Genomic DNA, 14,589 nt, shown 5'->3' with positions numbered 1-14,589 from the left:
CTCCAAGGAACAGACTATGCTTGTCCCCATTGTATGAATGAGGAAGCAGAGAGATGCAGTAACTTGCCCAAAGTCACACAGCTTATATATGGCAAAGCTGGGGTTTGAACCCAGCCTGTCCAGACTCCAGGGTGTGGGTGTTCAACCTCTGGGCCATGCTGGCTTTGGCCAGCTGTGGGTGGCACTGGAAGAAGTCACCAAGAAGTCCAAGAGAGCCTCAAAGAGCCCCAACATTTAAGGGGTGAGAAAAAGAACAGACGTGGCTGGTGGAGTGGGGAAGGAGGGGAGGGCAGAGTCTAGAATGTGGGGCGGGGCGGGGTTCTCCCTCCATCTGTGCCCACTTTAAGGGCTCCTAGGTTCAAATCCCAACTTTGCCACTTACTAGCTGTGTTCCCTCAGGCAGATTACTTACCCTTGCTGTGCCTCGGTTTCCCCATCTGCACCATGGAGATGGTGATAATCAGATCAACACTTCCTGGGGTTGTGGTGAAGATTAAATGGGTCAGTCCACGGTGAATCCAAGGCTGACAAAGGCCCTGGGGGATCGAGCTCTGCGGGGAGGCGTGCTGGGACCTGCTCTTCGGGGGGGCGTTGCTGAGGGGGGGGTAATGAGCAGGTGGAGCTGCGGCACAGACAGTGGGCTGAGCTCAGCGTCTGGCTGTGTGGAAATGGCCGGGCCAGGGTTTCGGGGCCACCCTGCTGGACTTCTCCTGCTGCTGCTGCTGCTACCCCAGGCCCTGACAGAGGGACCCCTGGTCTTTGTGGCTGTGGTGAGGTGCCCCACCCCCGCTGCCCGGCCCTTCATGTCCCCCAGGGCAGCCCTGACCTGGTCCCCTCCCCAGGTGTTCCGCCATGGCGACCGGGCCCCGCTGGCCTCCTATCCCACTGACCCGCACAAGGAGGCTGTATCTACCCTGTGGCCACGTGGCCTGGGCCAGCTGACCGGGGTGAGAAGCTGGGGATGGGAGCAAGGGGTGGGGCAGTGTGGAGAGGGGTCCGCTGAGCCTGCTCTGTCCCCAGGAAGGGGTCCGCCAGCAGCTGGAGCTGGGCCGCTTCCTGAGGAGTCGCTACGAGGATTTTCTGAGCCCTGAGTACCGGCGGGAGGAGGTACTGCCTTATTGACCTCCATCTTACCTCCTGACCTTCCACCTCTGACTTCCACTGACTCTAGTGTTCCCCTTGGCCTCCACCTCTGGCCTTTGACCCCCATCAACCTGACCTGCACCTTATGTCTGATCTCTGACCCCTGAACCATCGACTAAACCACGTTGACCTCTGACTCTATCTCAACCTGAGTCACATCTTGACCTCTGACCTCCATCATCTCTGACTTTATTTTCTGTCCTCCACCTCTGTGTTCTGATTCCCCCTGACTCCAACCAGACCCTCTGACCTCTGACTCCGAAACTTGATTGATTCTGTCTTTGACCCTCATTGATTCTACTTGCCCTTCTGACTCCAAACTTTGACCTCTACCCTTCCTCAAATCTGACTTTCCTATACCTTCCTCTGTCTCCTGACAGATCCCCAGTTAGGATCATTCCTCCTGACCCCTGACCTCTGATCCCTGATACACATGTACTGAACTCTGACCCCATGACCTCCAATCTGCCCTCCTCATCTTGACTTCTAACTTCCAGCCTCCAGCGATTCTTATATTCCTTTACTTTTTAAAAATTTATTTATTTAATTTATTTACTTTTGGCTATGTTGGGTCTTTGTTGCTGTGCGCGGGCTTTCCCTAGTTGCGGCGAGCACGGGCTTCTCACTGCGGTGGCTTCTCTTGTTGTGGAGCACGGGCTCTAGGCGCGGACTTCAGTAGTTGTGGCTCGTAGGCTCAGTAGTTGTGGCGCACGGGGCTAGTTGCTCCGCGGCATGTGGGATCTTCCTGGACCAGGGCTCGAACCCGTGTCCCCTGCATCGGCAGGCGGATTCTTAACCACTGCGCCACCAGGGAAGCCCCTGATATTCCTTTCTGACTTTCATTGACTCAAATGACCCCCTTAATCCTCAATGTCCACCCAACTTCTGACCCCCAACCCAACTGCTCCTGACATTGACCTCTGACCCTTGATCCCAGCTTCCAAAATTGAAGGCCAGCCCCTGAACCCGCCCTGAGTTTTGACCCCCAACACCTGAACTTCGACTCTGAACTTAATCTGAATCTTTTGGTTTGCTGCTATAGCTGACCTCTGACCCTGACCGTGGTACCCTGGCCTGGCCTCTCCCCACCGCACCCAGGTGTACATTCGCAGCACAGACTTTGACCGGACCCTGGAGAGCGCTCAGGCCAACCTCGCGGGGCTTTTCCCTGAGGCCGCCCCAGGGCGCTCCAAGGCCACCTGGAGGCCGATCCCTGTGCACACTGTGCCCGTCACTGAGGACAAGGTCAGGGGTCTGGACAGGGCCTGGAGGTGGGAGGGATGGAGGGAGACAGGGACCCCAGAGATGGAGAGGGCCAGCGGCTGAGAGAGGAGGCTCGGGGCCTGGATGGGTGGTTCCCGGGAGCCAGAACACCCAGACCTTCCCTGAGGCTGAGCTGTCCTGATGGGGTGAGCCGCCTACCCGACACTGTGCAGCCGGATCTGGGAGAGACGCTGGACCGGAGACAGGGCCCCACAGCCCGACTGCCCCCGCCTGCAGTCGGGCCCCAGTCACGCTGCTGTCCCCGCTGAGCCTCCGTTTTCTCCAGCTGCTGAGGTTCCCTACACGAAGCTGTCCTCGATACCAGGAGCTGCTGAGGGAGGCCACGGAGGCCGCCGAGTACCAGACGGCCCTAGAGGGTTGGACGGTGAGCAGGGCCTGTGTGGTGGGGCAGGATGGGGCGGGGCCGGCGGGGCGGGGCGGGGCTGGCGGGATGGGGCGGGACCTGCGGTGCAGGGCGGGGCCAGTGGAGCGGGGCGGGGCCGGCAGGACCTCGTGGGACCCGCCGGGCTCGGAGGTCTGTCAGGCTCACCCAGTCCAGTCCGGTGCATTCAGGACTTCTTGACTCACCTGGAGAACTTCACGGGGCTGTCGCTCGTCGGGGAGCCGCTCCGCAGGGCGTGGAAAGTTCTGGACATTCTTATTTGCCAGGTGGGTCCCTGCCTCACCCACCCAGCCAAGTCGTTTATGGCACCTGGGATTGGCACCTGGGTTCAAATCCCAGCTTTGCCGCTCACTACCTGTGTTCCCTCAGGCAAGTCACTTAACCTTTAGTGCCTCAGTTTCCCCATCTACACAATGGGGATGGCGACACACGTATCAACACCCCCTGGGTTGCTGTTTAGATCAAAACGGGTTAATTCACGTGATGCCTTAGAACAGCGCCTGGCACACAGTGAGGCCTTTCAGTCTGTGTGCTTGCAACTCCAATCCCCCAGTTCCATAAGCGGAAAAGCGCCGGTAACTACGGCTTCGGCGGCAGGAGCTGACCTGAAGCTGCAAGACGCTGGTAGTCTTTTCTTACCCCACTTTACGGGAATGTATGTCTAAGGGGGCTGCCCCAGACCCCACTGGATGTGTTATGAGGTATAAGGTATCCTCACCACTGTACCTTTCTAAAATTCCAAACGTCTGATTCTAGAACAGCTGTGGACCCAAGGATTTTGGATAAGGCCATCTGGAATGATGGTCATTCCTATGCTTAATTAATCGCTATCGCCCACCCCATAACTTCCTGGCCAGACGTAGCCCATGAGGGTCGGGGGAGAGGACTGTGGCTGATGGAGGCAACACAGGAGGGCCTAAGGGGGGCATGGAGAGCTCAGGACGTTGCGGTCACTTTGTCCCCTCCCTCTCTCTCCCCAGCAAGCCCACGGTCTCCCCTCCCATCCTGGGCCTCCCCGGATGTCCTGCAGACACTAGCTCAGATCTCGGCTTTGGATATTGGGGCACACGTGGGCCCACCCGGGGCAGCAGAGAAGGCCCAGCTGTCTGGGGGTGAGGTGTGGAGCTGGGAGGCTGGGAGGCTGGGAGGCTGAGGCGCCTTCCTCTGGGAAGTTCTTAGCACTCTGTCTCGCCCTGTCAGGAATCCTGCTGGATGCCATCCTTGCCAATTTCTCTCGGGTGCAGCACTTGGGGCTGCCCCTCAATATGGTTATGTATTCGGCTGTGAGTCTCTGGAAAGGGAGGCAGTGCCACGTGGGCACAGGGATGGGGGGGCAATTTGGGTGTGAAAGGACTGGTGGTTCCAGTGGAACCTCAGCCTGATGCCTTGAGTAACTCATATCTCCAAACCATATTCTTGGACCATATCACTAGAGGCATAGAATCTGGAAGGAAGGAGGTGATGGTGTTATGGGAAAGAATTCAGTTTTTCTTCAAGGACTGGCTTTTTAACTGAGCTGTCATATTTCGTGTCTATTTAACCAATCTTTATTACGTGACCACCTGTAACTTGTGGGGCTGCCTCCAGGGTGAGCAGGTTTGGGGGGACTGGTTCTAAGGGGTCTGAGGGACATCTGGGAGGCAGCTGGATGCACAAGCTCAGGAGAGAGGAAACATCTGGAGGAGCCCTGAGTCAGCCCTGGATCCGCCTGCAGCACGACAGCACTCTCCTGGCTCTCCAGGCGGCCCTGGGTCTCTATGATGGGCACACACCACCTTATGCCGCCTGCCTCGGCTTTGAGTTCCGGAGGCGCCTTGGGGACCCGGATGACGACGCAGGGTGAGGAGGGGGTGGTACCCAGGAATGGGCAGGACCAGAACTCTCAAGAGGAGTGATGCGGTGCCAGGTAGAGGGCATGGCCCAGGCACAGGTTCCGAGGGGAATTTACTGGGGACGGCATCGGGAAGGAGTCAGGAGCCCAGTTCTCCACCCAGCTGCTCTCCTCCAGATTTCAGGTCAGCAGTAGGGAAGGCAAGGAGGGGCCTGGGTACCACCACCTCCTCTCTCCCTCCAGGAATGTCACCATCTCCCTCTTCTACCGCAACGACTCTGCTGGCTTACCCTTGACCCTCAGCCTCCCCGGGTGCCCGGCGGCCTGCCCCTTAGGCCGCTTCCGCCAGCTGACTGCCCCCGCCCGGCCTCCGGCTCACGGGGTCCCCTGCCATGGCTTGTACGAGCCCGCCACCCCCGCAGGTGACGGCCCTCGGTGCTGGGGTGGGAGGGGGGTGGCTCAGGTCTGGAGACTCACCCCCCCTCCCCACGTTCTCCCCGCAGCCACCGTGGTGCCTCTGCTGGCTGGTGCTGTGGCTGTGCTGGCAGCCCTCAGCATGGGGCTGGGCCTGCTGGCCTGCACAGCCGGCTGCCTGCGGGACTGGAGGTGCCCCGTGTGAGCCACGGAACCGGCACCGTTTCCCCCGCAGCTGACACTGGATCCCAACACAGCTGCTCACCCGCTGCTCTGGCTTCTGTGACTTACTGTGCGCGCCGGGGGACACAGGGAGGGCTCCCAGGCCAAGTCACAAGCTGTCCTATGTATGTGTGGGCTTAAGCGTGCATGTGTTTTAACGCACGTGCACAGGTCTGTGTACACATGCACATACGTGTGGATGTCTATTCATGCATATGCTCCTGCACGGATGTGTATACACATATTCGACGTACACGCACATGCTTACGTGCTCCTTTGCATGTGTGGGTGATACATGCACCAGTGTTTATGTACAGGTTTCTATACACGCCTGGGAACGCGTGGTGTACGTGCGGGAACCTCTATTTGTAGGTGCAGCACACATGATGTGTGCGAGCCTGCAGGGTGACCTCCTCCCCACCACGGGTCATGCACTGTCGGGGTCCAGCTCACTCGGTCTGGCTTTGGTGCCCGCCTGGTAGTGGGAGAGCTAAGGTCAGGGTTCAGAGCCTGGCCGCACAGCCAGCCTGCTGGGACCAACCTGGAGGCTGACTCTGGGCTAAGCATTCATCTCTGCACCACCATCTCCTCTAGCACACACGACTCCTCCATCAGGTTAACTAGCCTCCGGGAAGCCAGTAGCGGGAGGGGGGCGGTAGCATCCCCTCTGGGCTACCTAACATAGCATTTGCTATAATTACGATTTGGAGGGGGTGGGATCCCAGGATCCCACCCAAGTACTGTCCAGTATGGTTGCCACTGGCTGCCACGTGGCTGTTTGAATTCACATTGTGTAAATAAATAAAATGTGAAATTCAGGTCCCAGTCGTACTAGCCAGTTCCAGCACTCATTAGCCACACATGCCCTAACGGGCGGCGCAGACAGGGAGCTTCCACGTGACAGCCCTGAACGTAAGGAAAGGTAACGCTACCACACAGCAGGTTCACGTGGTGCTGGTCACAGACCAGGCTGTCCCAGGCCTGTACTTGCGCTGCTGCATTTAGCTCTGCAACCCAGGAGGCGGCTCTGCCCTTTCCACACGCCAAACACCAGGCAGCAGTCTGGGGCACCAATGATCCTGTCTGCATAATCAGGCAAACGTGTCAACACCCCACTAGGCTGTTGGTGGGCAGCCTGGTGTGCAGTGGGTGCTCTGTAACCGCCACTGGGTGCCTGTCAGATGGGGGAGGCTTGGAGGATCGGAGGTGGGGCTGGGCAGCCAGACATGAGAACCACCCCCAGCTGCCAGAACACCGTGGGCATGGGAGGGAAAGGGCAGGGGTCAGCAGCCCCATTCTCACACGTGTGGACAAACCCGGCTCCACCCACCTCCCTGCGCCACCCGCCCTGGGCCCCAAGGGAGCCTCTTGTCATGAGCACGCGGCCTACCACTGCCCCGGCTGGTACTGGACTGTCACAGGGCCTCAGGGAAGGCCTAGGAATGCCCTCCGAACTTCACTTCTTGGTCCTGCTTGGGGGGCGGGGCTGGAATTGCAGTGGTGCGGCCTCTTGCTTCCAGATGCATGTTAGACCCAAAGGAAGCTCCAGCCGCCCCCGCATCTGTGAGCCTAGACCCCTCCTCAGCAGACTGCTGGGAGGGTCATGGAGGTGGCGGGGCCTCGCTAGGGCTGCCATGCAACTCCCTCCATCCTCACCCGGGGAGGGTTCTGGCTCCAGCTCCACACCTGGACCCAGTCAGACGCCACAGCTTACACGCAGTGACGTGCAGGATACTTAATGGGTGCCTGGTACCGCCTGCCAGGGCTGTCCATCCTCACAGCTGGGATTCTTGGGCCCAGCATCCCTCGCCCAAAGGTACCAGCCACACACACAGCTACAGAAACTGGAAGGGACTGGCCGCCCCCTTCGCAGGCAAGCAAAGCGCAAAATTCAAGTTTAAAAGAGAAAGGCATTGCAAAAAAAACTTAATAGAAAAACCTTGGCAAAAGGGGAAACGAGCAACCATAAAACCCAAGTGCTGTATGAAGTTAACAGGTAAAAATATTGCATTAAAAAAAGGCTTAAGAGAAAGGGTACAAGCTTCAAGGTGTGGGCTGCGGGGTCTCCCGCTTGGCCTGTAGTGCTTCAGAAGCCCATGTGACACAGCGGCGGGGGCCCACCCACCAAGCCCATCAGGCCAAAGTGTAACAGACTGAAACGTAACACACTGTCTGGCATCCAGCAACAGCAGCTATCAGCCAGCTGCCTGTTCTCCACCAGCTCTGGCTGGTGACGCCCACGGGGTGGGCTGGGGGCAAGGACACCCCTCTTTGGGGCTCCTTGAACACCGGCTGGAGCCGACCAAGGCTTTGCGTCTCCCCTACGATGTCCTGCTCCTTGCCTCCTTGCTCCGGGAGGCCTAGTCGTGGCGCACGGTGACTCCGCCCCACAGGCTTGGTCGGAGTATGGCGGGCATGGGGGCTGCTCCTCTCCCGGCCGGAACGCATCGCGGGTGTGGCTGCGCCTGGCCTCTTGGATGTACAGCTCCAGGAGGATCTTGGTGGGCTGCCTGTCCACCCGCTCCTTGGGCATGCCGTGGCTCAGCAGCCAGCCCATGAGGTCCTTGCGCGTCGGGTTGGGTCCCAGCACGAGCCTGGCGCGGCCCGGCTGGCTCTGGTGCCAGAGCAGGCCCACGTCGGTGACGGTCTGGATCACCATCACCGCCTCCAGCACCGTCACGCCCTTGGCCAGCAGGCCGACCAGCGAGAGCCTCAGCTCGGAGGGCGTGGCCGCCAGCAGGCGCCGCTGCAGGCCCTGCGTGAAGGGCACGTCCTCGGGCACCAGGCGCTCGGGCTCGGGGAGCGGCGGCTCGCGGTAGATCCAGTCGAACATGCCCAGCTCTTGCACCAGCTGGATGCCCTCCTCCATGGTGCTCCAGGGTCGGAAGGGCAGCTCGGTGCCCTCCAAGTGCAGGAAGGACTCCCAGCGCTGGCGCCAGCAGCGTTTTGCCGTCACCCCGCAGGGCCTTGCAGTGGTAGTTGAAGACGGGCATCGCCGGTCAGGTCGCCCAGCATCACCAACTCCCTGGAAGCCAGGGCCAGGCCGCCCTGGTCATACACCCGCAGGATCCAGGTGATCATGAGCTCGTTGGGGTTCTGCCGGAAGCGCCGGGTGATGGCCAGGAGCCCGGTGTATGTGTAGTAGCGGTTGCCCTGCCCCGCCATGGCCACGGGCCGAGAAGAGCCGGAAGGCTGGAGGGGCACGGCCACGGGAGCTGCGGGAAGGGCACAGAGGGGCATTGGGCAGGGAAATAGTCACAAGCCCCTAGCCTCTCCCCACAGTGGGGAGCCCCTCAGACCCCCAGGTGTCAAAGGTCCTGGGGGGGCACTGTGTCCTCACGGGAGATCAGAGCCCAGTGCTGGACATCATGGGGGCCCCAAGCGTGGCCCCTTCAGGAGCCCTCATACTGGATGTCTCCCAGCAAACCCCACCCCAAGCCGCTCCTGTACCAACTTCCCCTTACACCAGCCACTGCGCTCCCATCACGGGGCTACTGTGCAGATTCAATGAATTTAGTGCTTAGGACTGCCTGGTTTAAAGTTAAGTGTTCAGCCTTTGCCTGTACATATACCATTACCATAATCTCTCCACTCTGTAACTGTAAATTTAATATAATTATGGTATTAATAAGAACTTGTTCTCACCGAGACGCCTGGTGGAACTGTTGGCCTCCTGGAGGAACTGCCTGCAGACAGAGAGGGGGGAAGAGCAGGCTGGTGGGGTGCAGGGCAACCATGATCCCCATCCATCTGTCCCCAGAGCCAGGGACCCTTCCCACCCCCGGGGGTCAAAGGTCCCGGGGGAGCACCGTGTCGTCACAGAGCAGAGCCCTGTGCTGGACATCACAGGGGTCACCAAGCACAGCCCCTTCAGGCACCAACTGAGCACATCTCACTGCAAACCATGGCCCCCCCACCGCGGGTTGGCCTGTTTCTCATCCCCACCCCTCCCGCATCCACCTCCTCTAACACGCCCCACCCCCATCTCTGCAGCGGATGCCACAGAACTCAGGGCAGCACTCGGGGGCGGGGGCGGGGGGCACGCAACGCTGGCGCTCAGTGATCCCGGTGATCCCCAGCAGTACCAGCTGAGGCATCTCTACAAGCCCAGGAGGGGCTGGGCCCTTGCGGGGGGGGGGGGCCCACAGCACACACACCAGGGAGCCTACCCCTCAGCCCGATCCGCGCAGACAAATCACGCCCTAAGGTCAAAAGTGGCAGAACCGGGGATCAAAACCAACCTCGCTGGTCCTGTATCAACTGTAGGGAAGAAGGGGGGGGTACAGAGAAAGCCTCCATCACCCTGTTGCACCTGAACATGGATGGAGGCTGCAGAAATAAGCCCCCTCCCCACCACAAGGAGACGAGTGTGGGCAAACCACAACCTCCATGTGCCTCCATCTCACCTGTGAAATACGGACAAAACCGCACCGATTTCAAGTAATGGGGTTATTGTGACGATTAACTGAACCTAGTGCTTAGGAATGCGGCGTGGCTCAGGCTAAGTACTCAGCACCTGTCCTTATTATGTTAATATTACCATACTCTATAAACTGCATTAACAGTAAATTTATAATGTACTAAATTTAATATGATTATTACAGCATTAATAGTAAGGGGAGTCTCTTCTGTTCTTACCGAGGGCTGCTCAACTCCTGGGGGAACCACCTGCAGACAGGAAGGGATGGGGGGATGGAGAGGTTATAGGGTGCAGGGCAACCATGGCCCCCATCCGTCCCTCCCCAGAGACGGGACCCCCCCACTCAGACCCCCGGGTGTCAAAGGTCCCGGGGGGCACTGTGTCCTCAACAGAGATCAGAGCCCAGTGCTGGACATCACGGGGGTCCCAGTGTCCTCAAACCCCACACCCCAACTCCGCTGCCCCCGGACTGGGCAGTGCAGGATAGAACATTTCCACCTTGCCAGTTCTGCTGGCCAGCAGTGCCTCAGACATCGACAGGTGTTACACATCCCTTAGGGCTTCCCTGTCCTGCTGTCAGCGCCCTCTTCTCACCCCCTCACGTATCGCCGCCCAAGCGACACTCTCTACTCCACATTATCCCAGAAATTCCCTCTCAGCCCACAGCACACCTTCAGAGCCCTGCAGAGGGCGCCTCAGATGAAGAGAACAGCCCCCCCGAAAGATGCTCAGACGGTCTGCATTCTGAGCTAACCCTTCACAGGACGCAGCTCCACGCCCCCTAAGGTACCTGTTGGCGAGAACCTAAACCTCTAAGAGCCCCACAGGCTACACTTTCAGTTCTCCACATTATGTATTTAGAAAGTAATCTAAATACAGGTGAAGACATACCTGTATCGGTATCAAGTCATCCTTATTAATGGGAATATAGATTTAGGCCCAGACCTCACTGAACAGAGAAAAAAACCCTCCTAGAGCTGGGAACACTTGTTTCTTTTTGGGTAGCACACATACCCATGCCCATTTGATGATTTACTTAGCTCTTTGAAACATCTGTGAAACATTCTCCAGATATACCACGTTCTCTGACAAGTATTGTATAAACTGAGGGTAACCTTAACAGCTCTACCAGTTTACATATGCATGATGCATGGGAAGCTGCCTAACCTTTGCTGGAAGGTACACTGTATTTAGTCTACAAACCACCCCCACCGCCCTGCAGTGAGTGATAATGCTTCGAGCCCTTCTGTTTCTTCTTCTGCCGAGTTTGAAAATTAGATTTCTGATTAGTCCTTTTCCCTGAAACCCCAAAACATACACTGGGCCCTCCATATCCGCGGGGCCCTGGAACCACTCCCCCACGGACACCAAAAAGCGACTAAATATTTTCCTCTTCTACAGCCCATGTATTCCGTCACATTCAACCCTTACCTTTGATGCGTTGTGCCCACTCTACAGACACAGAAACTGAGGCTCAGGAGACCAATCACTTGACTAACATCCCTAAGCCCAAGAACAGAGCTGGGATTTGCATGATTGCTGGCATATAAAATTAGGTCCCAGAGATATCTGATGTGAAGTCACCCCAAGTGAGGGTGAGATATTTTAGACCTGGGTGGGTCAGGAACTGGGAGCAAGGGTTCTTACCAAGGCGGGTGGGCCCTCAGCTTGAAGACACACCTGTAACACAGGAAGGATCTGGTGAGGGTAGGGGAAGAAACAGTCTGGGGGTCCAAAGAACATCAAAACCAGGGCCCCTCAGACCCCCAGGTGTCAAAGGTCCTGGGGGGCACACTGTGTCCTCAGGGGTGATCGGAGCCCAGTGCTAGACATCATGGGAGCTCCAGTCCCTCTGCAACCAGGTCCCAAGGCCACTCACCTTCACGGACAGAGGCCAAGCAAGCTAACAGTGCTTAGAGACTGGAAAACACAAAATCCATCGGATGTACAAATGCCCACAGCCTTCCTTGTGGTGACACCAAAATGCCCTCACCTCCCCAGTGTCACTCCCCAGTCCCCACAAGGGACTGTCCTCAAACCCATTACATGGAGAGAACCTGCTAACCTCCTTGCCTAGTTCTGCAGATTTCCAGCATTGGCTATACCTGCTACTGACCCTAAACAATTAAAGCTAAGATGCAAATCCCTTGAAAGAAACTGTTGGGGTAAATGAAGAGGAAAAGAGAAACCTAAAATACAAGCAGTGTAAGCAATGACCAGAGACCCTTAAACACAACCATTTTTGAACAAGTCAACCGTGGAAGACATTTTGGAGATGACTTGGGAACTATGGACACAGAGCAGATAGGAGATGGCCTCCTTAAGGAATTATCTCACTGAGGACGACAACAGCAGCGTCATTAAGTAGAAAAATGTTACTTTAGAGACACAGTGTTAACTGTTTTGGATGAACCAAGAAATTTACTTTCAAAACGTGAAAGACACAAAAGTAAACGTGGGGAAATGTTCTGTCAAACATGTCTATTTCCCTGCATGTTTGAGGATTTTAACAATAAAAAGTAAAAAAAAAAAAAAAAAATGGCGCGAAAAAGGAATACATGGGACAATGGCAAAAGGGGGCGCGCTCCAATGATGAATGGATGAATATCCTTCCACTTATGACATGGCAACAGTTAGGATAAAGTCAACGGTTTTCTAGATGGTTGACTGAAGGAAGAAACTCAGCTAGAGAGGATTCTTGCTGGGTTGTGGTGGGGAGAGAAAATCAGCTAGCTGCTCCTGGGCTGGATCTCCTTGGCAGGGGCGTAGTATTCCTCGGGAGTCAGGGAAACGATGTCCAAAAAAGTCCGGTTAGCCCAGAACTAACGTTTAACACAAAACTCTGATGTTCTGAGTGATCACGAAACTGATATTTAAGTGGCCGTGTCAGAATGATTCCTGAAAGTGAACGAAGGCCCCATTTGCTTTCTCCTAAAACTACTCCTATCTGGTTCTCAGACACAACCCAGTAATTCACTTAGAGACCCCACTCGCACTTCTTCCTCAGGAACCCTTGAGATTCTGTCTCTACCTGCCCCATAGTCTCTGTTCTACGTTGCACAAAAACGCCAGCCACATGAAATGGGAATACACAAGAACGATTTCCGAAGGGAAGTACGTGTAGCTAGCACATGTGTGGAAAACCTCAGAAAGAAAAGCTCAATGTCACAAGCCACCCCCACCCCGAAATGGACAAAATGGCGGAGCCCTGCGACGTGGGCAACAGAAACGGCGCAGCCAGGCTGCGGTGAAGACAAAGGAGGACTAGTTCTGGTGTCCCCAGTTCGCTTCGGCGGGAGTGCTCCTCTCCCACCCTCCGAGAACCCCCAAAGAGCCACCACCCTCTCCGGTCGCCACTGCCCGCCCCGCAGAGAGCACTCAGGCTCGCCTCGGAGCGCGGGTGCCAGGCCCTTACAAAGGCCCTGACCCCGTCCACGCCACAGCGTGGCCGTCCCCGCAGCAGCCCCGGGCACACACGACACGCGCGACCCAGGTCCCAACGCACGCCCTCCCGCGAAAAAAAAATAAAGGAGCCAAAATGCAAAGATCTCTCACCCAACCCTCACTTTCTCCACCGCGTGTGCGAGTTGCTGCACCTTCCGCTTTATTGCGCGCGCCGCTCGCACGGCCCGCCCCCCGGCCCCAGGTCGGGCTCCGCCCTGAGGCATCCAGCATATTCACCGGTGTCGGAAACCCCACTTTGGTGCTTGGGGAAGGAAATACTACCTGTTTCCTCTAGAATACTTCCGAACAGGCGATGATACATTGTCCCTGGAGGCGGAGGAAAAGAGAGCAAGGAAATATTGGGGCCCTTTTTCCTATCATGAGAGTCAGGCAATTCTGTGAACAGCACAAGAGGCGGGCGGTGAAGGGGAAGGACCCCAAGAGTGGGAGGGGCCAGAAGGAATTGCCAGCGCGGCAGTGGCGTGAGCCATGGCTGCAGGGGCGGGGCCGACTCAGACGCAGTCCCAGGCGCAGGGTGGGAGGCGGGGCCAGTTAGGAGATTGACAAGGGGGCGTTCCGGGAAAGGGTCTGCGTGGCGCAGAGTTAGAGGCCGAGCCTGCGCAGTGAGAGGCGGGGCCAGAGGCTGGACTCTGGGGCTGGAAGGCCCGACTCCTGAGTCGAGGGAGGAGGGTATTGAAGGCCCGGACTCGCCTGGAGATCTGAGGAGTGTCTTTCAACTGACATGATTGTAAAAGTTATTTTCAAAGATATTAAATAAAACTTTTCTACTTCAAACCCACTGTCCAGAGTCGCCATTGTCAACAAGTTGGTGTGGACTTTTTACTTTATGATATACACACAGACGTTATGGGTAAAGATGCTTGTTTTTTTTTTTAACTCCAGTAGTCCCATAAGTAGTCTCTCCCCATCGTACACAGAGTGACCTCATTCCTTAAGCAATTCCCTTGTGTGACTAGAACGCGCTTTGTTTAGCTGGTTCCCCGGGTCATTGGGGTTGTTTTCTTCCTTCTAGTGAGGAGACTCCTCCATGAAGCTTGTGGTCTGAAGTAAGAGACCTAAACTCTGCACGTAAGTGACACATTTCCTTCACTGATTCCTGCTTCCCTCAGAGGAATGCAAAGTCCTCACTGTGGCCCACAAGGCCCAGAGTGACCTGGTCCCTGTTCCCTTTCTCCCCTCATTGCCTTCCTCCCTCTCCCTTGCTCAGGGCTACACTAGCACATTGGCCTCCCTGGTCTTCCTGGAACCTGCCAAGGACATGTCTACCCCAGGACCTTTGCATTTGCTGATTCCTCTGCCTGGAACTCTTTCCCCCGATCAATCCCCATAACTCTCTTCCTCTCTTCAGTCCTGTTTCTGATCAGATGTCACCTTAGCATAGAGCCCTCACCCGTCTGCTCTATACAACAGACCTCTCCTTTCCAGACT

The 14,589-nt window shown here is 56.8% G+C and overlaps 1 protein-coding gene, 4 non-coding genes and 1 pseudogene across 6 annotated transcripts; 1 reads left to right on the top strand and 5 right to left on the bottom strand.

The window, feature by feature from the left end:
- The first annotated feature begins 260 nt into the window (after positions 1–260).
- ACP4 (acid phosphatase 4) lies at positions 261–5,288 on the top strand. The gene is given in 10 exon segments (XM_089902211.1): positions 261–947; positions 1,021–1,107; positions 2,242–2,388; positions 2,693–2,791; positions 2,980–3,075; positions 3,790–3,802; positions 3,805–3,921; positions 4,010–4,092; positions 4,524–4,648; positions 4,818–5,288. Coding segments are annotated over 10 exon segments (1,659 nt in total). The 5' UTR covers positions 261–497; the 3' UTR covers positions 5,260–5,288.
- Positions 5,289–7,265: 1,977 nt separating this feature from the next.
- Positions 7,266–13,228, bottom strand: LOC111181101 (uncharacterized; annotated as a pseudogene). The gene is made up of 4 exons (XR_016390835.1): positions 9,915–13,228; positions 9,518–9,536; positions 8,922–8,962; positions 7,266–8,491 (listed from the first exon to the last, which is right to left on the bottom strand). The product of XR_016390835.1 is annotated as an uncharacterized LOC111181101 (transcript).
- LOC115802620 (small nucleolar RNA SNORD88) lies at positions 8,563–8,654 on the bottom strand. Its single transcript, XR_004023122.1, has one exon. It is a non-coding gene; the product is annotated as a small nucleolar RNA SNORD88 (small nucleolar RNA).
- LOC115802623 (small nucleolar RNA SNORD88) lies at positions 9,043–9,131 on the bottom strand. The gene has a single exon (XR_004023126.1). It is a non-coding gene; the product is annotated as a small nucleolar RNA SNORD88 (small nucleolar RNA).
- Positions 10,029–10,123, bottom strand: LOC115802622 (small nucleolar RNA SNORD88). The gene has a single exon (XR_004023125.2). It is a non-coding gene; the product is annotated as a small nucleolar RNA SNORD88 (small nucleolar RNA).
- Positions 11,448–11,540, bottom strand: LOC115802621 (small nucleolar RNA SNORD88). The gene has a single exon (XR_004023124.1). It is a non-coding gene; the product is annotated as a small nucleolar RNA SNORD88 (small nucleolar RNA).
- Positions 13,229–14,589: the final 1,361 nt, after the last annotated feature.

This window comes from Delphinapterus leucas, chromosome 20 (assembly GCF_059928025.1).
Source record: "Delphinapterus leucas isolate spDelLeu-1000000601 "Yukka" chromosome 20, BTC_Dleu_Yukka2, whole genome shotgun sequence".
In the NCBI taxonomy this organism is placed as follows: Eukaryota; Metazoa; Chordata; class Mammalia; order Artiodactyla; family Monodontidae; genus Delphinapterus; species Delphinapterus leucas.
The sequence above is the reverse complement of the archived record's forward strand: the minus strand, read 5'-3'. Positions and strand labels throughout refer to the sequence as shown.